Source organism: Erinaceus europaeus, chromosome 7 (genome assembly GCF_950295315.1).
Source record: "Erinaceus europaeus chromosome 7, mEriEur2.1, whole genome shotgun sequence".
NCBI lineage: Eukaryota > Metazoa > Chordata > Mammalia > Eulipotyphla > Erinaceidae > Erinaceus > Erinaceus europaeus.
Window position 1 is genome coordinate 10,153,697 of NC_080168.1, and position 23,626 is coordinate 10,177,322.

The 23,626-nt window shown below is 40.5% G+C and overlaps 1 protein-coding gene across 7 annotated transcripts in view; it reads right to left on the reverse strand.

The window, feature by feature from the left end:
- The window catches only part of SPHKAP (SPHK1 interactor, AKAP domain containing), a 127,150-nt gene that overhangs the window by 13,254 nt on the left and 90,270 nt on the right, over positions 1-23,626 (reverse strand). For all 7 annotated transcript variants that reach the window (XM_060193690.1, XM_060193688.1, XM_060193687.1 and 4 more), the window contains 2 exons: positions 17,420-17,675; positions 11,700-15,474 (listed from right to left, as the gene is read on the reverse strand). In XM_060193690.1, coding sequence (XP_060049673.1) covers positions 11,700-15,474; positions 17,420-17,675 — 4,031 coding nt within the window. The remainder of the gene's footprint in view (positions 1-11,699; positions 15,475-17,419; positions 17,676-23,626) is intronic.

Below are 23,626 nucleotides of genomic sequence, written 5' to 3' on the forward strand. Positions count from 1 at the left end.
ATTTGCATAACTGTCTATTCTTGCTATCCTCTCTTTCTTTTCTCTTTCTTCACTGGGATTTGGTTACTATTTTTTCACGGACTGGAGAAATTGTTTGGCTAACTGGTAACGATTAAACTACTTCAATACTTACTTCAGTTGCTACTGTAATTCTGGAGGTTGGTGAGTGCAATTGTCATAAAGGTATTTAGTACAGTGTTACTTGTACTCAAGACACAACAACTGAGGAACAACAGAGCATAAAAAAAAACACATAAATTTAAAAAAATGGGTAGATCAAAAATAAAACTGCTACTCCAATGAATGAAGACAAGAGCCCAGAAGAAACTACAAATCAGCCAGAAGTAACCATAGATAAGAAAAGTATGCAAGCAATAATAAACTTATTAATCACAGAAATGAAAACAACATTGGAGGAAAGGAATGGCAGTATTAGCAAAACAACAGTTGAGACCCCCAAGGAAAATACTGATTATCTTGAGGCAATTAGAGAAATGAAAGCTGAAATAGCTGTAATGAAGAAAGAAGCTGAGGCAAGAGAAAGCAGACTAACAGAAGCAGAAAACAGAATTAGTCAGACAGAGGATGAGTTAGAGAAAACAAAGAAAGAGGTGAAAGAGCTTAAAAAGAGATTGAGAGACACTGAAAACAACAACAGAGACATATGGGATGATCTCAAAAGAAGTAACATTTGTATAGTTGGCCTGCCAGAGGAAGAAAGAGAGGAAGGGGAAGCAAACATTCTAGAGGAAATAATAGAAGAAAACTTCCCAGACCTGAATAACAGAAAGGATATCAAGATTCAAGAGGCCCAGAGAGTACCAAACAGAAGCAACCCAGACCTGAAGACACCAAGACACATCATAGTCACAATGAGAAGAAGTAAGGATAAAGAAAGGATCCTAAAGGCTGTAAGAGAGAAACAAAAAGTCACATACAAGGGAAAACCCATAAGATTATCTGCAGACTTCTCCACTCAAACTCTAAAAGCCAGAAGGGAGTGGCAAGATATCTATCGAGCGCTGAATGAAAAAGGGTTTCAACCAAGGATAATATATCCTGCTAGACTTTCATTCAAACTAGATGGAGGGATCAAAACCTTCTTAGACAAACAACAGTTAAAGGAGGCAACCATCACCAAGCCGGCCCTGAAAGAGGTACTAAAAGACCTCTTATAAACAAGAAAATCACTATAATACTTGCAATATATCAGAGCAAACAATTTTTTTTAGAACAATGGCACTCCAATACATTAAATCCATAATATCAATAAATGTCAATGGCTTAAACTCACCCATCAAAAGGCACAGGGTGGGGGGATGGATCAGAAAACATAACCCAACCATATGCTGCTTGCAAGAATCCCATCTGTCACAACAAGATAAACACAGACTTAAAGTGAAAGGATGGAAAACTATCATACAGGCTAACGGACCACAAAAAAGGGCAGGAACAGCCATTCTCATCTCAGACACGATAGATTTTAAATTAAATAAAGTAATAAAAGATAGGCAAGGACATTACATAATGATTAGAGGATCAATCAGCCAAGAAGACTTAACAATTATTAACATCTATGCACCCAACGAGGGACCATCTAAATACATTAAGCATCTACTGAAAGAATTTCACAAATACATCAGTAGTAATACAATAATAGTGGGAGACTTCAATACCCCACTTCTCACACTTAGACAGATCAACAAAGCAGAGAACCAATAAAGATACAAGAGAATTGAGTGAAGAGATCGACAGACTAGACCTCTTGGACATTTTCAGACTCCTCCACCCCAAAAAACTGGAATACACCTTCTTTTCAAATCCACATAACACATACTCAAGGATAGACCACATGTTAGGCCACAAAGACAGCATCAATAAATTCAAGAGCATTGAAATCATCCCAAGTATCTTCTCAGACCACAGTGGAGTAAAACTAACATTTAACAACAAACGGAAAATTATTAAAAGACACAGAATTTGGAAACTAAACAACATGCTCCTTAAGAACCACTGGGTGAGAGACTCACTCAAGCAGGAAATTCAAATGGTCCTGGAAACTAATGAAAATGAAGACACAACCTATCAAAATATTTGGGACACAGCTAAAGCAGTACTGAGAGGGAAACTTATAGCCATACAATCACATATTAAACACCAAGAAGAAGCTCAAATGAACGACCTTACTGCACACCTCAAGGACTTAGAGGAAGAGGAACAAAGGAACCCTAAAGCAACCAGAAGGTCAGAAATCACTAAAGTTCGAGCAGAAATAAACAACATCAAAAATAAAAGAACCATACAAAAGATCAATGAAGCCAAATGTTGGTTCTTTGAAAGATTAAACAAAATTGACAAACCCCTAGCCAGACTCACCAAACAAAAAAGAGAGAAGACTCAAATTAATAGAATTGTAAACAATGCAGGAGGTATCACAACTGACACCACAGAAATCCAGAGAATCCTGCGAAACTTCTATAAAGAACTATATGCCACGAAGCTAGAGCACCTGGAAGAAATGGAACAATTCCTAGAAACCTATGCACTTCCAAAACTGAACCAAGAAGAACTACAAAATCTAAATGCACCAATCACAGACAAAGAAATTGAAACTTTTATTAAGAATCTCCCCAACAACAAAAGTCCTGGAACAGATGGCTTCACAAATGAATTCTACAAAACTTCCAGGAAACAGTTAGTACCCATACTTATTAAGCTTTTCCATAAGATTGAAGAAACAGGAATACTCCCTTCTACCTTTTATGAAGCCAACATCACCCTGATACCAAAAGCTGATAGGGACAGAACAAAAAAGGAAAACTACAGACCAATATCTCTGATGAACATAGATGCCAAAATATTAAACAAGATCTTGGCCAACTGGATACAGCAACACATCAAAAAGATTGTTCATCATGACCAAGTGGGATTCATCCCAGGAATGCAAGGCTGGTTCAACATCCGTAAGTCAATCAATGTCATTCACCACATCAATAAAAGCAAAGCCAAAAACCACATGATTATCTCAATAGATGCAGAGAAAGCCTTTGACAAAATCCAACACCAGTTCATGCTCAAAACTCTACAAAAAATGGGAATAGATGGGAAATTCCTCAAGATCGTGGAGTCTATATATAGCAAACCTACAGCCAACATCATACTCAATGGACAGAAGCTGAAAGCATTCCCCCTCAGATCGGGGACTAGACAGGGCTGTCCTCTGTCACCGTTACTCTTCAACATAGTATTGGAAGTTCTTGCCATAGCAATCAGGCAAGAGAAAGAAATAAAAGGAATACAGATTGGAAGGGAAGAAGTCAAGCTCTCACTATTTGCAGATGATATGATAGTATACATAGAAAGACCTAAAGAATCCAGTAGAAAATTACTGGAAGTTATTAGGCAATATAGCAAGGTATCAGGCTACAAAATCAATGTACAAAAATCAGTGGCATTTCTTTATGCAAACACTAAATCTGAAGAAGAAGACATCCAGAAATCACTCCCATTTGCTGTTTCAGCAAAATCAATCAAATACCTAGGAATAAAGTTGACCAAAGAAGTGAAAGACTTGTATGCTGAAAACTATGAGTCGCTACTCAAGGAAATAGAAACTGATACCAAGAAATGGAAAGATATCCCATGCTCATGGATTGGAAGAATAAATATCATCAAAATGAATATTCTCCCCAGAGCCATATACAAATTTAATGCAATACCCATCAAAGTTCCACCAAGCTTCTTTAAAAGAATAGAACAAACACTACAATCATTTATCTGGAACGTGAAAACACCTAGAATTGCCAAAACCATATTGAGGAAAAGAAACAGAAATGGAGGCATTACACTCCCAGACCTTAAACTATATTATAAAGCCATCATCATCAAAACAGCATGGTACTGGAACAAAAATAGGCACACAGACCAGTGGAACAGAATTGAAAGCCCAGAAATAAATCCCCACACCTACGGATATCTAATCTTTGATAAGGGGGCTCAAAGGATTAATTGGAAAAAGGAGGCTCTCTTCAATAAATGGTGCTGGGAAAACTGGGTTGTAACATGCAGAAGAATGAAATTGAACCACTTTATCTCACCAGAAACAAAAATCAACTCCAAATGGATCAAAGACCTACATGTCAGACGAGAAACAATCAAATACTTAGAGGAAAACATTGGTAAAACACTTTCCCACATACACCTCAAGGACATCTTTGATGAATCAAACCCAATTGCAAGGAAGACTAAAGCAGAAACAAACCAATGAGACTACATCAAATTGAAAAGCTTCTGCACATCCAAAGAAACTATTAAACAAACAGAGAGACCCCTCACAGAATGGGAGAAGATCTTCACATGCCATACATCAGACAAGAAACGAATCACCAAAATATATAAAGAGCTCAGCAAACTTAGCACCAAAAAAGTAAATGACCCCATCCAAAAATGGGCAGAGGATATGAACAAAACATTCACTACAGAGGAGATCCAAAAGGCTAACAAACATATGAAAAACTGCTCTAGGTCACTGATTGTCAGAGAAATGCAAATTAAGACAACACTAAGATACCACCTCACTCCTGTAAGAATGGCATACATCAAAAAGAACAGCAGCAACAAATGCTGGAAAGGATGTGGGGACAGAGGAATCCTTTTACATTGCTGGTGGGAATGTAAATTGGTCCAGCCTCTGTGGAGAGCAGTCTGGAAAACTCTCACAAGGCTAGACATGGACCTTCCATATGATCCAGTAATTCCTCTCCTGGGGTTATACCCCAAGGACTCCATAACACCCAACCAAAAAGAGGTGTGTACCCCTATGTTCATAGCAGCACAATTCATAATAGCTAAAACCTGGAAGCAACCCAGGTGCCCAACAACAGATGAGTGGCTGAGAAAGCTGTGGTATATATACACAATGGAATACTATGCAGCTATCAAAAACAATGAACCCACCTTCTCTGACCCATCTTGGACAGAGCAGAAGGAATTATGTTAAGTGAACTAAGTCAGAAAGATAAAGATGAGTATGGGATGATCCCACTCATCAACAGAAGTTGACTAAGAAGATCTGAAAGGGAAACTAAAAGCAGGACCTGATCAAATTGTAAGTAGGGCACCTAAGTAAAAACCCAGTGGTGAGGGGTAGACATGCAGCTTCCTGGGCCAGTGGGGGGTGGGAGTGGGTGGGAGGGATGGGTCACAGTCTTTTGGTGGTGGGAATGGTGTTTATGTACACTCCTAGCAAAATGTAGACATATAAATCAGTAGTTAATTAATATGAGAGGGGGAAAATCAATTGTATGTCTCAAAGTTTCTCAAAACACAAACTGAATCTTTTTAATATATAGGCTGTGTATTTGATATGCGGACTCTCTCAAAAGCCTAGACCAAGTAGATTAGAAGCATCCAATAGCACAGCTGTATACAAGATACTGGATACTGTACAGCAAACCATAACAAAAGGACTTTTCAAAGTTAACCCAATTCCCAAATAATGTGATGATAACATTAACTATCGATTGTCTTTTTGAACCCTAAGACAGCAGGAACCTCACATCTCCACTATAGAGCCCCTACTTCCCCCAGTCCTGGCACCCTTGGATAGGGCCCACTTTCCCGTATGCATCTCCCAATCCAACCCAAATAATATTGCATTCGCCGATCACCACCTAACCAACGCAACGATTGCCACCTCAACATGCTTCACCTCAGCCTGTGTCCAGAGACTTCACGTGTGGAATGACAACCCTTCAGCTTCATTACTCGGGTGAGACCTTTCCTTTAACAGTACACTCTAATTTCATCTCAGGTAGTTCACTTTCTAACAAAGTCCCATAACCTAGATATACACCAGTTTCTGTGAGAGAGAGCTTATGTGCACACGTATCCATAAACTACTGCAAAATATATACCTGAAAGCAGAAGTACACTAGAGTTTGCAGTGAGTACCTCCCTAACACTTCCTCTCCACTATTCCAAGCTTGGGATCCATGATTGCTCAACAAATTGTTTGGCTTCCTATGTTAACTCTCTTTTCAATCACCAGGTTCCAGATGCCACCAGGATGCTGGCCAGGCTTCCCTGGATTGAAGACCCCACCAATGTGTCCTGGAGCTCAGCTTCCCCAGAGACACACCTTACTAGGGAAAGAGAGAGGCAGACTGGGAGTATGGACCGACCAGTCAACACCCATGTTCAGCAGGGAAGTAATTACAGAAGCCAGACCTTCTACCTTCTGCAACCCTCAACGACCCTGGGTCCATGCTCCCAGAGGGCTAGAGAATGGGAAAGCTATCATGGGAGGGGGTGGGTTATGGAGATTGGGTGGTGGGAATTGTGTGGAGTTGTACCCCTCCTACCTTATGTTTTTGTTCATTAATCCTTTCTTAAATAAAAAATTTAAAAAAAAAGAGCATCCAAGGATAGCATAATAGTTATATGCAAAAGATTCTCAAGCTTTAGAGAATTCCTTTTACCGGGTTCAATACTCAGCATCACCATGAGCCAGAGGTGAGCAGTGCTCTAGTCTGTTTCTCTCTCTCTCTCTCAAAATAAATAGTTTCCAGTCTATGGCCATACCACAGTGAACTTGTCTACTCTCGTCTGAAAATAGTTTTTAAATCTGAACTCCATCCTAACTCTGGACTTTTTCCTAATTGATCTTTCAAACATATTCAAGCCGTCCTATTATCATTTTAAAATCACTACATCTAAAACAAATTCCAGTTCTTCTCTCATCCTCTTCTTGTGGTTCTTATTTCTACTGACTTTTCTGAGAGGGTTTTAAATCTCCCAGTCTTCTAAATGCTCTTTCTTGCTGTTTACATCCAGTAATTTGCTATGTTCATTCAGCTTCATCACTAAAGTAAGCTCTCTCCTCTCTCTCTCTCTCTCTCTCTCTTGACCAGAACACTGCTAAATTCTGACTTATGATGGTGCTGGGGAGTGAACTTGGGACCTTGGAGCTGCAGGTTTGAAAGGCTTTTGCATAACCATTATGCTGTCTCCCCAGCCTTATCTCTGTCTCTTGTCTCTATCGCTATTCTCAAAAAATTATCTTGACTTGGAGGCTAAATAGCTAGACTTCTAGTTTGTGAACCACAGAGATTCCCTGAAGATTAAGATGAAGAAACCAAGTGATAATGAATGACTTTTCCAACATTACAACAAGAGTTGGTATCAGAGATTAGGCTTAGAGTTTTGACACTTATTGGCATTACTATATTCCTTTATCTGGACAATGCTATAATAGTCTTCTGAGAGTTAAACCCCATCTATTTATCCTTGTCCAGACTCTTTGGTTTTTACCTTTTTAAAATTGCTCTTGAGGATATTGCTGGGTTTTGGTGCCTGCAGGATGAATCCTCCTCTGCTGGCAGCCATTCCCCACCCCAACCCCTTCCTTTTTTTATTAGATAGGACAAAGATACATTGAGAGGGGGAGGGGAAGATAGCGAGGGGAAAAAACACCTGCAGGTTTGTTTCACCACTGCCCAACCCTCTTAAGAATGTCTCCACATTGTTGTCTCATGAGTAGTTTTGAGGCATTTTTTTTTCACTCTTGTCAATAAAAGAATTCTCTGAAATCAAACTGTACTTTACAGTCCATCTAGCTAGAGATCTACGTGACTCTCTGCTACCATTTAGCACATAAAACTCTCTGTTGATCTCAATTACGCCATGGATTTCCTGCCTCTTGCCCTTTGCCTCAAACACAGACCAACATGGGGCCCTGAACATTGTCTCCAACTGCTACTCATCCCTGTTTTTCCATCCACCACCTAGTCAACTTTGACATATTAATGATGACTCTTTAAGAAAAGTCATAATAGTCAACTCAGAAGGGATTTTGGAATAAATAAATCAGAAAATAAAACTATTAAATAAAGAACCAAATGATGGTACACCTGGTAGAGCACAAGGGCCAGGGTTCAAGTCCCTAGTCCGTACTTGATGACGGAAGATTCATAAGCAGTGGAGTAGTTGCAGGTGACTCTCCTTATGTCTCTCTGCCTCTCTTCCTCTTTGTTACTCTGCCTCTTATATTATAAATCAATCAATCAATAAATAAATAAATAAATGCTACTGAGAACGGTGAAGTCATCATGCAAGCATTGGACTCCAGAGATCATTTTGATGGCAAACAAAAAGAAAATCATAAGACCAATACCTTTCTTTCCTGATGCATTCTGCTTAAAACCACTTAAAACTCAGCCAAGAATTTCACGAGTTCTTGAATCTCCTTACTAAGGCTATCTCTTTCTCTCTTGAACCAGATAGTATACTCATCTTCTTTCGGTTTTGACACCACACAATGCTTTCTTGTTTATACTCTAGAATATATAGTTATCTGTGTATATACAACACATTATCATTCTAATTTTATGCCTTTGAAGCAGATCTATGAGCACATCAAATATTCTTTATTTTTTAAAATATTAATCTTTATTCATTGCATGAAAGCAAAACAGAGACAGACAAACAAGACCAACCGGTGCATCTCTCTGGAATCTGAGGCACCAGGGTTTGAACTAGGGTCTCATGCACACACAAGTCCTGTATTCTGCTCACTGGGAAACCTTCCTTGCTGCAATTCTACATATATTCTTTAAGTTATTGTGATATTACTAAAAATTTCCCTCTCAAATTAAATAGTCCTGCAAGCACCTAGCCCCATAGGTAAACCCATTGATAATACAAAACAAAAACAAAAAGCCACATTTTTGCCTATCAATGTGAGAACACTTTTTATGAAAACTGGGAAAGAAATCTTGAATCTACTGGACTACCTTAAATCACTGAAGCTCTTTACAACTAAGTTATGATAAGTGCGTGGACAATTTTTTCAGTCTAGAATGTAAGAGGTATTTTCATTGGAGCAAGAATTCCATTATAAAAAAAAAAAAGAATTCCATTATGAAAGTTGAAGTTGTTACTGTTTTATCAAGTCAAAAAATAAGCATAAAAAGTTTAAAGATAACAGAGGAGGAGGACCTAGTGGGGGTTGAATTGTTATGTGGAAAACTGAGAAATGTTATGGAGGTACAAACTATTGTATTTTACTGTCAACTGTAAGCCATCAATCTCTCAATAAAGAAATTTAAAAAAATAAAATATTTAAAAAGTTTACATATTTATATTTGAAAATGTTGGTTTATTTTTTTCAACACATTTATTAACTTATGAAAATGTCTCTCATAGCTTAAAAACATCTTCAGGACATAATACCTGCCCATCTGTGAGCTGAATTAAGTATACCTGTGTCACCTTACTTTCCTTGTGTGAGTATGTGTGGGAAAAAAGAAACTTTTTCACTGGGAATTTTAGTTATGTATTTAGCCATTTTGATATGTCATAGCCACTAAAAATAACTCTGAGCTTATGAAATGTCATCTAAGTTTGACAAATCTTCCCCTTGTGAATAACCTTTTCCAGTTCAGTTTTCACATTGTAATAACAGGCTTGGGGAGAAATCTACCAGAATAAAGGCATGTACATGTCCCAACCCAATCACCATCACTACCAGGTAAACATTTACTGAATTCTTTTAGTAGGCTAGGCAAAGTTAATAGATCTATGAGCATTTCTTCACTTAAACCCAAGAATTCTCTTAGGATGCAATTGTAATTATTATTCCCACCTGTTATGTAAGTAAACTAATCTAGAGAAATTTGAGAGCTTGCTCAGATGACACTTTGACATAAATTAATGGACTTCATGTCTATAATGATGTTCTATATGGGTGTCTTGGCAGTGGTACATCCAGTTGAGTGCACATATTACCATGTTCAATGACCTGAGTTCGAGCCCCCACTCTCCAGTTGCAGGAGAGACACTTCACAAGTAGTGAAGCATGTCTGCAGGTGTCTATCTTTCTTTTGCCCTCTTTACCCCCCCTTCTCTCAATTGCTCTTGGCCCTATCAATTAAAATAGAAAGAAAAAATAAAGAAAGAAAAATGGCTGTCAGGATCAGTGGATTTGTAGTGCTGGCACAGAGCCTGAGCAAAACCCTGGTGGCAATTAAAAAAAAATCTATTTCTACATCTGTATTAATGTAGCAATAGTTAATGCTGTTTTCAGTACTTAGCCTTTCTGTTTTGAACAGACACAGCTCTTGAATTTCTTAATCTAGTAACTAAACATTTTTTTCAGTTGTTGTTAGAAAGCCAGATGAGAAACCCATACCATGATTTGAGAGGCTTCATTCATAACAGTTCCTAAGATTTCTTAAATTCCTCAGATGATGTATTTTAACTATAATGTCAGTGACCTTTACATCAAAATTGTATGATTAGTTTTCTTTCTTCAAAATGCATTTTTAAAACTGTGTGTGTGTGAGTGTGTGTGTGTGTGTGTGTGTGTGTGTGTGTGAGAGAGAGAGAGAGAGAGAGAGAGAGAGAGAGGATATACAGCATTGGAATATGTGGCGTTAGAGATCAAACCTGCAGTCTTATGCTTGCAGGTACCATGCTCTACCAGCTAGACACCTACCCAGTCACAGTGTGAGGCATTCTGCTTAACTTCAGGCACAATCACTGTTTGATGTGAACTTATATAGAACGATTAGTCCGCAGGTTATGCATGCTTCCTAACTAGACAACCATCATGACTAAAAGTCACAACTGCTTTATTATCTCCTTGGCAAGGAGACTCGATTCACACCTGGAATCTGAAAATAGAAAACCTTTCCATCTACTCCTATCTCAATTTAAGCTAGTTCTAAAGGATTATACACTGGTTGTTGTCTTTCTTCAATTCTTCAATTATCTTAAGTAAAAAGTATCATCATTTTATACACTTTCTGGTGGTCTGAAATATCAGTATTGTCCAGAGCTGGGGAAGTGAGATATAATGATATATTTTCTTTATCAGCTTGACTAGTTTTCATTGGGTTTAATTTCTTGATTCTTTTGATTATATGTTTTCATGCCTTCTCCTCTCTGTATTATGACAGGATTCTTTCAAGAATGATAAGATGATCTCTTCACTGGGGAAACAATCTCCTGGTCCCTAAAACTCATTCTAAATTTAACATTTTAAATGAGAAATTTTCTATTTTTGTTTGAAAAATTGCCATGACTCAATTTTATTTATTTATGTATGTATGTATTTATGTATGTATTTATTTATTTATGAGCAGTACTCAACTCTAGCAGATGATGGTGCTGGGGATTGAACCCAGGACCTTTGGTGCATCGGATATAAAAGTCCCCCTGCATAAATCTTTATAAAAGCTATCTCCCCAGCTCCTATGATTCAGCTTTAAAAATATATGCTATGAAAGATAACTTTTGGGGGGAGGGGTTGAGGTGGAAGGATGATAGGGGTCTCCCACATGTGAGATATTCACTCAGATACAGAGATAAAGAGAGACAGAGCTATAGAGAGGTAGGGCATGCCTAGGAACAGACGCTAACAAGTGAGCTATCTCTCCAATGTTGGAAGATTATTTTAATGTGGAGAATGACACCTTATTTCCTCTGGTTATATGCGTTAATTAATTCATTTGAGAAATAATAATAAAAAACACCCTCAACTTTCTATTGTAGGTGTATATTAAGACAGAAAAGTCATTTGTTGTCTCATGAACTATCTCTTATATCAGTCAAGTTTCTGAAATGTAGACCATACACTAGCTAAGAAGCAAATTCCAGTGGTGTACATCCCCGTGTAGTCTAAGAGAACATTCACTCACCTGTGGGCCTGCCAGCTGCTCAGGTCAGTGTCTCCAACCCTCACCATGTCTGCTGTGACTTTTTCTTCCTTCAAAGCCTCTTCTGCTTTCTCCAGGGGGCTGCTTTTGGAAAGGGACTGTTCAGTTTCCCCAGCACACTCTTCTCTCTGGTCAGTTTCGATCTGAATTAAAGGCACTTCTCTTGAGCAAACAGATCTTTGGGGCTGGCTTGGAGAAACCATTTCACAGCAGGAAGTTTCCTTTCTGGAATCTGACATGCTGCTGTTGATGAGAGGAATGCATTTGCTGGGAGAGTTCACTGGGGGGTGCTTGCTCTCTGAGAGAGAGTCTCTCCTTGGGTAATTGGCAGATTCCTGGACCACAAGAGCCGGCCGGCTTTGCGCTCTGCTGGAGGCTGACCTGCTCACACATGTGTCTGCTTTCACCGGTGAGCCAGGCTCAGCATCCCTGGCCTCTGTATCATCCGAGATGATCTTGTTCTTCCTCATGAGGGCCTGGATGGAGTTGGCCCAGGTCTCACGGATCAGCATGGTGGTGATCTGATCGGTTCCCCGTCTCTGATACAAGCAAGAGTCAGATCTGCAGAAGCCAGAGGAGGAAGCGCTGCTGACTGGTTGCACGCTGAGGAAGTCCTGCTGGCTGTTTTGAGCAAAGCCATCCAGGGAGTTGGCCTTGATGGGTGCATTCACAGTCAGCCTAGAGCCCAGGGACCTACTGTCAGGCACCGATGACTGTCTGTAACACAACGGGGACCTCAGAGAGGGTGACAGGAAGCCCGGGCTCCAGTCCTGGCTGCTCCTCCTGGAGGAGGTGCCCTCCCTGTCCTTGCTGTCCCTCTCCATGTCCCTCAGCATGTACCTGTAGAACTCCTCGGTGATGCTCTCAGTGCTGGACTGCTTAGACGGACAGTTGGACCTCACGCTCAGGTGCTCATTTTTCCTGCACGCCTGCTGCATGGCTGAGCTCAGGATGCTGTTGGCGGTCTTGCCTGCATAGTAGTCCAGCAGCAGCTCAAACCCCCACCCTTCATTCTCCATCTGGTTGACCATGAACCTGGAGAACTCCTCTGTGATGCTCTCACAGCTGGACTGCTTGGACATGGAGCTGGCCCTGCTCACAGGCTGGCTCAGGGTGCTCATCAAGCCCACGCCATGGGCACAGGCCCTGGAACTGGAGTCCTCCTCAGGGATGCTGTCACAGCTTGAGGCCTTCAGTCGGCTCCAGTGGTCCCCACTGAGCAGACGGCCCCGGGGGAAGCTCTGGGCTTGCCAGACCCCATCTACCACCGAGTACTCTGAGAGATTCATGATTTTGGCGGCCACCTCGTTGGCAAACACGTTAACTGGGTCTGGGAGGTCCTCGAGGTTCACAGACTCATCCACCACTCTGTTCATCAGCTTCTCTTTCAGCTCTGGATGTTCGTCTGTTTTCCTCTTGATCTCACTGAGCCTTGGTGGTTTGTGCTTCCTCACTGCCACGCCACCCATCTGGCTATCCTTCTTCCTCTTCAGCATCCTGCAGGACACATTGGGGGTCACCAGGAACTCGCTACCCCTCCGCCAGGCACAGAACCAGGGTTGCTTTCCATTGGAGTTGTCCAGGCAGATGGCTGCCATCTCCGTTGCCATGGAAACGATGGTCTCCGCTAATTCTTCCGCAAACTCTGCAATGCAGCCCACGTCCCTGTGCTTTGTCTGCAGCATCGCTGGGGCAGGAAGCAGCCAGTCAGTGCCTAGCAAGGACAGGCTCACTGGAGCCTCACTGTTGACAGGTGAGATGCACAAGTACTTTTCCTGGATGTTTGGAGGGATGCTGACCTCTGCACCTTGGGGACCCTGTGCTGGTGACCTTTCTCCCCCTGAAGAGCTTCTGTACTCATTCCCCTGGGAGCAGGGCAATGGATGAAAGGTTTTTGCATCTTGTCTCACACTTCCTTTCAGATAGGATTCCCTGGCGGCAGTTTTAGTCATTGAACAGTCAGGTGCTCTTGGATTGCACGGCAATTCAGACTGCAGCTTGGGGCTCTTGAAGAGGCCTGGCCTGGCTGGGCCATTGATATCCTGCTTTGGCTGTATTGAATGCATGTCATCTACAAAGTCAGGGATAACAAGGCCAGTGCTCCGCAGATGGCTAAGTGGATGGCCACAGGAGGACTCGGTGGCGTTGGTCCATGCTTGGCTGGCAGGCTGAGCTGTGGGCTGGCAGGCTCGCTCTGTTCCCCTCCATCTGACAGTTTCTTTGAAAAGAGCAGTGGGGCCTTCCCCATGTTCAATCATGTGCGCCATCTTCTTGAATGTGAAGCATATCACATTGAAGAGCAGCTGATTTGTGGTCTCCACTAAGCTGTCCAGAGTTTCAGATGAGCCTTTGCTGCTGTTGGGGTCATGTGGCTGACTTTTCTGGTAAGCCTCATCCATGGAATGCTTCAGGATGATGTTGGACAGGGTCTGTGCCAGTTCATTTCTGGGGACGTCTGCTGAGCCCACAGCCTGAGGTTCGGAAGCCGTGTCTATGAATCGCTTAGTCATGGATCCCACAAGCTCCCCGATGCTGCTGTAGGTATCTGGTCTAGTTAAAACCAGCGAGGCTTCCTTGAGCAATGCCTCTGCAATGGCTTCACTCCCTAGCTCCAGGCTCCTCCTGGTTGTCAGAGTGCCAAGTGAAGAGGTGGCCGTGGAGTCCTCAGCTTCAGAGAAGAGGCCACTTGAAGCCTCAGGGCTCTTCATCTCTCCTGTATCACCCAGGCCACAGATGGCTACAGCACTTGCCACCTGGGTCATGCCACACAGAGCAGATGGAAAGGAGTATTCACTAATGGAAGGTTCTTTGAGCATTTGGTGTGTCTGAGTCTGCAGTAGTACATCGTCTTCCAGTGAGTATCTGGATACCAGGGATTCTTGTTCCATTTTGAATCTTTCTGTGGCCTGTGGACTGGAAATAGTTCCGATCACAGTGGCCGCACATGTCAGTGCTATTTCTACAGCACTCTGGGGGTGTCTGCTGGAGTTCTGTCCAGAGGGAACACCTGAGATTTCAACAGAGATGTCTGCTTCTGACAATGAGGAGATGCTGGGTTCCAGAGAAGCATCACTGCCTTCTGGACTCTGAACAATAACAATTTTGGGGAGCTCATCCCAGGAGCGAGGGACCACTGTATTGCTTGTAGAACAGCCACTGGGAAGTAGGGGACTCCCGACAGGAACACTGATGGCAGATTCCTGAAGCAGCGTAGGCTGACACTGAGATAATCTGATGAATGCATCTTGTAGTACGGATTCTGCCAAATTTGTCGCATACAGGCCAGTAGTAGCCTCTCCATTGAGTATGGGAGGAAGAGAGTTGACTCCATTTTCAGCGGACCCTGGGTCTTTACTGTAGTCAAGCTCTGTGACTGGACCACACGCTGAAGGTCCAGCCTTTTTAAGCATCCTGGAGAGATAAGAATCACCTGGAGTATACTGGGCCTGTGTTTTGTTTACTTGGCCAGTAGACTTTTCTGAATGATAATGCTTGGTGATAGGTTTCTCATTCTCTGTAGTGTCACCTTTCCATGTTAACAGTTTGGCTGAGACATCCAGATGCTGCAAGGTTTTGTCTTCTGCTTCTTTTCCCAGAGAACTTTCCATTTTAATCAACGGTGTCTGGTACTTGCTGGCACCTTTGTCTTTCAAAGTGTAAAGCACCATTTCCTTGCTGGGATTCCATTCCTCTTGGGTGGACTCCTTTCGCATTTTGCTTTCCAAAACATTGGCAGAGACATTTACATTTTCGTTACCTAGTAAAGGGAAAATATTACATTTTGGATAGCAGATTCTCATGAGTCTAATATAAGGATTTATTTCTAAAAATGCCTTAAAGAAATACAAAAAATGGTGAAGAAGGACTTAAGTTGGTGATAAAAGTGGTGTACAGACACCTGTCATGGAAGGATGAGAAGACTGTGTCCAGATGACTACAGCAGTCATGTAAACTGATAAAATGTATAAAAGAATTAGGTATTTTTCCCCCTCAAAAATAGTTGTTTTTTTAATCTTTTTTTAAAAATTTATTTATTTATTTTTCCTTTTGTTGCCTTTGTTGTTTTATTTTTGTAGTTATTATTATTGTTGTTATTGATGTCATTGTTGTTAGATAGGACAGAAAGAAATGGAGAGAGGAGGGGAAGACAGAAAGGGGGAGAGAAAGACAGACACCTGCAGACCTGCTTCACCGCCTGTGAAGCGACTCCCCTGCAGGTGGGGAGCTGGGGGCTTGAACCGGGATCCTTACTCAGGTCCTTGCGCTCCGTGCCAGGTATGCTTAACCTGCTGCGCTACCGCCCGACTCCCTTTTTTTTAATCTTTAAGATAGCTAATTTTAAGATAACATATCTAATCTTATCTTTAAGAAAAATGAGTGTGGAAAAGCTCTGGGTTTTATTATGACACATCATTGAACAGATTAGTTTTTGAAGAAGGCAGAAATAAAAGAAGAGGAAGTAGGAAAAGAGGGTGTTTGAGGCCTGAGAGCTGGCTTACAGTTCGCAAGGCAAATGTGCATAGGGCAATTGCGCCTTGGAGCTCCCTCGCAGGCAGAGAAGGCAGAGGGAGAATACTTGCTGCAAGTTCCATAGCGTCTCTTGTTACAAAGTATTACCATGAACTTTGCATCAAGTCATCTTTCAAGGAACAAGGGCAACAGTATCTTTACCCAACACATTACTCCTTTCTCTGTAATAAAGAGCAGGGAAGATGAACTGATTTATCACTGAAAGGAGTTAATGAAGATTGTTAGGGACTATTTGCATTCTTTCCCACATGTTCTCATAATAAAAACTGTTAACTGTAGTAGTGAATAGTTACTTATCGTAAATGTAATAGTACTCACAACACTGTACTGCCCGTGGAACATAGATAATGAGACTGGGAAATATCAGATTAATGAATTTGGGTTTCACAATTCCAGTAAGATCATGCTAGGATGGGTGTGTTTCATGCCTTAGGGAATATCCTCAGGAGAGGAATTGAAGGGTCATAGGGTAAATCCATTCTAGCCTCCACAGAGGTTGGACCAATTTACATTCTCACCAACATTTCAGGAGGGTTCCTTTGCCCCCACAGTCCCTCCAGCATTTGCAGTTGATATAGTTTCTCATGTATGACATTCTCACAGGGCTGATACTCTGGGCCGGGAGAATAGGGGAGCTTTAGGGTCCTGGTGCATGATGATAGAGGATGACCTAGGGGTGTGTGTGTGTGGGGGGTAGTGTTTTGAAAAAAAAAAAAGAGAAATTTTACACATGTAGCAACACTTGTATTTACTGTTTACTAAAAACCATAAATCCCCCCATTTTTTTTTAAATAAGGAGATAATGTTACGATTGAGAATAGTGTGAATGGTTTCATCTCACTGGTAGCTTCTATGCAAGTCGTAGAAAAGTTTCCTTCCCTCCAAGTAATAACCTCTATTTCTCATCAGGAGGAAGAACTTTTTCTTTAAAACACATCTCTGTCAGGATCCCTAAGGCATCTTTAAGGAGACGGGAGCCATCTAACCATTAGTCATCATCATGATTCCTGAGTGTTCTCTTGTTCTCCTCCCCTCCCTGAACTCACAAAGTGAAGATTGTGATGTGTCAGCTGCACTAAGGTCTCCTGAAACTTTCCTGGAGTTCCAGCTAGACATTTTTATAAGGTGACTAATCTCAGCATGCAGATTCATTTTTATTGGAAAGTTCTCACCATTCCTAAATTCTTCCACCTCACTTTCCTCCTCCAAGTGCTCAGATGCAGTGAGAAAGTCTTCCTCGATGGAAGACAAGGAACAGTTTGTATCATCCTCCACTTTCAAGATGTTTGTTTCCAAGTGGAGCTGCCGTTCCTGCACCAGTTCCAGTCCAATCAAAAATTTGTTGATTTCAAAGATGATGCAATCGGTGCGGTTTGGTCTGTTCCCTCTTGCACACTGGACTAGGCAGATATCTGGTCGCCAAGTACACTAGACAAACAAACAGAAACAGAAAGAAGGCACTTATTAAAAGAGAGAAAAAAAAAAAGGTCTCTGGCATTTATTCTTTCTCCAATCTCTGGATTGAGGAAATGGGGACTTCTGGACTATTTGAAACAACTCCTAAGATTACATTGATGAACTGCCTGCAGAAAAAATATATATATATTTGGGAACACCAGGTACCAAGGAGAAGGTTCAGACCCATTTTATCACAAGTGTTTATTTTGTCCTGTCAAAGCAAAGCATTGCACTGAGCAATGTAAATAGGCAAAGTAGACTTTAAGCAAAGCTATTAAAATAGAGAGGCTAGGACTGAATTGGTTCACACCATTACTGAAACAAAAGACTTCTTCTTCTTCTTTTTTTTGGCTTTAGGAATCCTAAGAGCTGCTGTAGAAGGAGTGTAGAACTCACCTGTGTTTTCTAATTGATTTCACCTAAGGGGATAAGTAAGCTTGATTGCCCTTTCCTGTCTGGAGGCAGTTTTGCAATTGGAACAGGGCCCAGTGGAAGTTAGACTCAAGTTCTTCCACAACAATAAGCACACTCTTTCTCACTACATTTTTTTTTTTGTCTCCAGGGTTATCGCTGGGGCTTGGTGCCAGCACTACGAATCCACTGCTCCTGGAGGCTATTTTTCCCATTTTGTAGCCCTTGTTGTTGCCCTTGTGGTTGTTATTGTTGTTATAGCTGTTGTTGTTGGATAGGACAGAGAGAAATCGAAAGAGGAGGGGGATACAGAGAGGAGGAAAGATAGACACCTGCAGACCTGCTTCGCCACTTGCGAAGTGACCCCCCCTGCAGGTGGGGAGCTGGGGGCTTGAACCGGGATTCTTACTCTGGTCCTTGTGCTCTGTGCCATGTGCACTTACCCCGCTGTGCTACTGCCCAGCCCCCTCTCACTACATTTTAAAAGAGGTGGTTCCAAGGTTTTTTTCTTTTTATTTTTTCCTCCAATTTTACTGATGAGCAATTAGCATACATCACTCTATATGTTTGATCTATACATCATAACCATTTGATTTCATCTCATATAGACACAACAAAAAGGAAAAGATAAAAAGAGACAATGTTTATTCTTTGAGATGAAAACTACCAGGGCCTATACTTTGGTTATAAGAGAGAAATTCAGAGAGAAAGATACAGAGGGAGAGAGAGAGATGGGGGGAGAAAGGGAGCGAATTAGAGAGGGAGAGGAAGAGGGAGAGGGAGAGGGAAAACCCATGTGCAAAGACCCAGGTTCAAACACCAGGTCTCCACCTGCCGGAGGGAAGGTTTATCAGCAGTGAAACAGTGCTGTAGGTTTCTCTCCTTCTCTACTTTTCTCCTTACCTACCATTTTCTTTCTCTCACCCTCTATAAAAGAAAAATGGGATAGATACTCCAGAAAAGATGAAGTGCACTGAACTCCAGCATCAACCTGGTTTTCTAAACTTGTCTAAAACCCATCAGAAACCTGACTGAATAGGTATTCCCTAATGAGAGAATAAAAAGAATAATGTCCAGGTAGAAAGGAGACAGAGAAGTACTCTCTCCCAGATATTAATTTCACCATAGAGACTGGTAGAGTAGACATGTTACAATGTGCAAGGATCTATGTTCACTCTCCCAGTCTCCCTCTGCAGGGGAAAGCTTCATAAGTGGGAAAGCAGTGCTGAAAGTGTCATTCTCTCTCTTTCCTATCAATTTATTTCTGTCCCTACCCAATAAGTAAATAAAATACTAGAAAAAGAAAGAAAGAGAGAAAAAACAGAAGAAGAAGAAAAAAATAGAAAGAAGCTTCAGGATGCAGCAAGAGGCTGTTATCAGGAAGTGATAACCAAAGTGCATGAACTTACTTTGCAGAGCTGGGAAGACATTGTGTCACATACCCAGTCCTATGACCCTATACTTATGACACGGAATGGAAAATAAACAAAAGTAGAAACTACAGGGTACAAACTTTGTTGGAGTCAACCTTAGGTACCATTTGGTGACTTCTCACCATCTTGCTGACTGCAGCACTGGTAAACTCCATTTTAGAATTGACTTTCCATATTAAGACTCAGATGAAAATTTCTACAGAAGAGTTCCACTCACTACTAGCAAAGAACTGGATAATATTTAACCAGAGTACATCGTTTTGGCAGACAAGCCAGCCTGGCCTATGTCAGCCACTCTTTACTGTTGATAATCTTTAGCTCTACAGTTGGACAAACACCCCACAGATCTCCTCAAACATAACAAACTATTCAGGAAGTCTCATGATCTATATCTCAATACTGGCTTATGGGCTAGCAGATTCTACTTCAAGTCAGGCCTGGAGTGCACGTGGGGGCCGAGTGGTTGTGTACTTAGTTAAGTGCATATATTATCATACATAAGGGCTTGGGTGTAAGCCACTGCTCCCCACTGGCAGGGAGTCATTTCACAAGCAGTAAAGCAGGTCTGCAGGTGTTTAGCTTTCTCTCTCCCTTTCTATCTTGACCTCTCCTCTCAATTTCTTTCTATCCTACTTAATAAAGTAGAAAGGAAAAATTTTAAAAAAAAGGAAAATGGCCTCCAGGAACAGTGGATTCATAGTCTGGTACCAAGCTCCAGCTCCACTGATAAATCTAGCAGCACAAACGAAAAGAAAAGGAAAAAGAAAAAGAAAATTACTTCAAGTGCTCATTTTATCACCAGCTGGGACTGAACCTCCAGCCTCCTTCGCAGACCTTCCCTAGTATGAGTTTCCCCATATCTGTCCTGTTCTATGTGCCCTGTAGCAGAGTGCCTGTTGGGTACTACCGTGACCTTGAAAAAGTTAACCACATATTGGGATATATGTACACTTATGTATGAACTCAAAACTCAAAACCTCTGTGAAATGTCAGAAATAATGAGACATGCATTCAACCACACTTATGGTTGAAGACAAAACCCTGGGGAAAATATAAACCTTCAATACTTCAATATGTGTAAGTACCATCAACACAACTAGAAAATGTGATCATAATAGTGCTTAATTAAATGAGATCAGCAAAATAAAAATTCTACAAGAATAGAGTGTGTATGAGAGAAATCCAAACACAAATCACAGACCTAATGAGTATAGTAGCTGAGAAAAAACATGTAGCAGTAGTTGGGCTCAGTGACAGCATTCCAGAAGCCAGAGAAAGCTGTGAGCCTAGACACAGGATAAAGGATACCCCCCCAAAAAAAAATCAGAAAAGTGAAAAATGAAAAGAATTATAAAATATTAACCGGAATAACATCTGTATCATATGAGATGCCAGAAAGAAAATGAAGAGGAAGGGGTCGGGCTGTAGCACAGCAGGTTAAGCAAGGGTGGCACAAAGCACAAGGACTGGCGGAAGGATCCCGGTTTGAGCCCCCAGCAGGGGAGTCGCTTCATAGGCAGTGAAGCAGGTTTTCAGGTGTCTATCTTTCTCTCCCCCTCTCGGTCTTCCCCTCCTCTCTCCATTTCTCCCTGTCCTATCCAACAACAACAACATCAATAACAACGATTATAATAACCACAACAACGATAAAAACAACCAAGGTAACAAAAGGGAAAAAATGGCCTCCAGGAGCAGTGGATTCGTGGTGCAGGCACCAAGCCCCAGCAATAACCCTGGAGACCAAAAAAAAAAAAAAAAGAGAAAAAAACAGAAGAAAAAGAAAAAAAGAAAATGGAGAGGAAAATACCTTTTATTTGAAGAAGTAGTAGCTGAAAACTTTTCAAAACACAGAAAGGAGGCAGACATTCAGATTCAGCCTATAAATTTCAAATAGTTCCAAAAACAATATCCCAAACAGATGCACACTAAGACATATTACAATTAAAGTACCAAAGATAAAGGATAAAGAGAAAGTCCTAAAATCAGCAAGATGTTCACTCATAAAGCAAATAAATATGTACTGAAAATCAACAAAGAAACATCAGTCTTTAGGAGCTGAAATATCTAACGATCTCACAAACATGTCTGTAAAATAATGACATATATTATTACATAATTTTATGGTACTCTGTTCAGATTTTTTCATAACTTGCTAGCTTGAATGTAAACACTATTTCAACAAGAGTGTTATTTTTTATAGATAAAAAGTCAGAGTCACAGAAAGCATAGTTGGTCCTTTCAAGATCAGTCACATAGTGTGTTCATCTCATAGAAAGAGCTGACACAAGAATAACCCTCGTTCCATATATAATGAGCATCTGAGGAAAAAAAAATCATTCTTCTGAAGTAAAATAACTGATTCTACTTGTGTTTTCCACATAGTATTTTACTGCTTTTTATAATTATTGTGTTTCTTGAGATATTTTAATTTAATTTAATGATTCTATTAAAGATTCTTTAAAGAAAGAAGAGGAACATGGTAGCTGCCACCTCACTGATTGCACATTGGTCTGTTTCTACCGATTTTTTCAGGCTTATTTACATGGGTGATTGCATATGTGTTATTTTTTTCAGGCCTTATTTGTTCCTTTATTTCTTTAGTGTGTCTATTTTTTAAAAAATTTCTTAATTGGGAGATTAATGGTTTACAGTTGACAGTAAAATGCAATAGTTTGTACATGCATCGCATTTCCCAGTTTTCCATATAACAATTCAACCCCCACTAGGTCCTCCTCTGCCATCGTGTTCTAGGACCTGATCCCTACCCTTCACCCCTGAGTCTTTCACTTTGGTGTAACACACTAATTCCAGTCCAAGTTCTGCTTAGTGTTTTCCCTTCTGATCTTGTTTTTCAACTTCTGTTTATGAGTGAGAACATCCCATATTCATCCTTCTGTTTCTGACTTACCTCACTTAACATGAGTTCTTTGCATGTGTGTTTTACATATTTAATAATATTAACAGGAAATAAGGCTTGAAAGGCCAAGCTATAACTAGTTCTGTGAAACCACGATATCTGACTTCTTTATTTTTATATCTTTAGTGCCTAGATAAGTGCTTTGCACTTGTGGGTGTGTAACAAATATTTGTTGGATAAATGAACATTCAGGTAAGTGATAAATGTTATAATTTGCTAATTGTATAATTTAATTAAAAATAATAGATCACTACAAAGATGGCATAGAGTCATATGTTGAGGTGAAAAGACAAAGACATGAGTACACAATGAAAAAGTGTTCACAGATAACAAAAAACTACATAGGAAACATAAAAGGCATTCATTCTTTACAATATTCTTACTATAGTATTGTGTTTTCTTGTCCAAATGAGTCTAGTCAATTTTACATGAAAAATTACTCTTGGTGTCCTTGAAAATTCATCCCTATGAGCTATTTTGCTCTAAATAACATAATTTTTCTATTTCACCCACAGGACTTGCCTTCATTTAAAATGAGATAAAGTAACAATACTTTACATATAGATAATCCTTTGTACAGTACTTTTCAAGATGCTTTCACATTATTTATTAAATCATTGTGAATTGGATATTAGAATGCAAAACTAATATTTTTAAATTTCTACTACATGGAATTGGAAAGTAAATTTAAGAGAAATGAGGTAACTTGTTATCTGAACTACTCAAGAACAAAAATCATCTGTCTTGCAATTTCCTGGCTCAGTGGTGCCAAGTGGATTTTTTAATATCTCCCCCACAGAGTCTAAGGGACATTACTCTTAATTTAGAATTCCTGATTTAGAATTATCTAATTAACCCAACTCAAATAGCCTCGCTAATATATGCATCCTTATTTGTGGATTAACAGGTAACCAACTTTAATGGGGCAAAACAGCTAAACTCAGAACATCCCTAAAAAAAATAGGTACCTACTGTGGCTGAATAAAATTACAGTCATCACTGATGAAATGACCCAGCATTGCTGGTCTATTAGAACATATGAAATGTAGTAGCTACGATGGACTTTTCCTTTAGTAGATAGCAGGAGGGCGAAATGATACATGGGAAGTGACAGGAAACTATGGAATGAACAAGAAATATTTGGAATGTTGTTGCTTAGA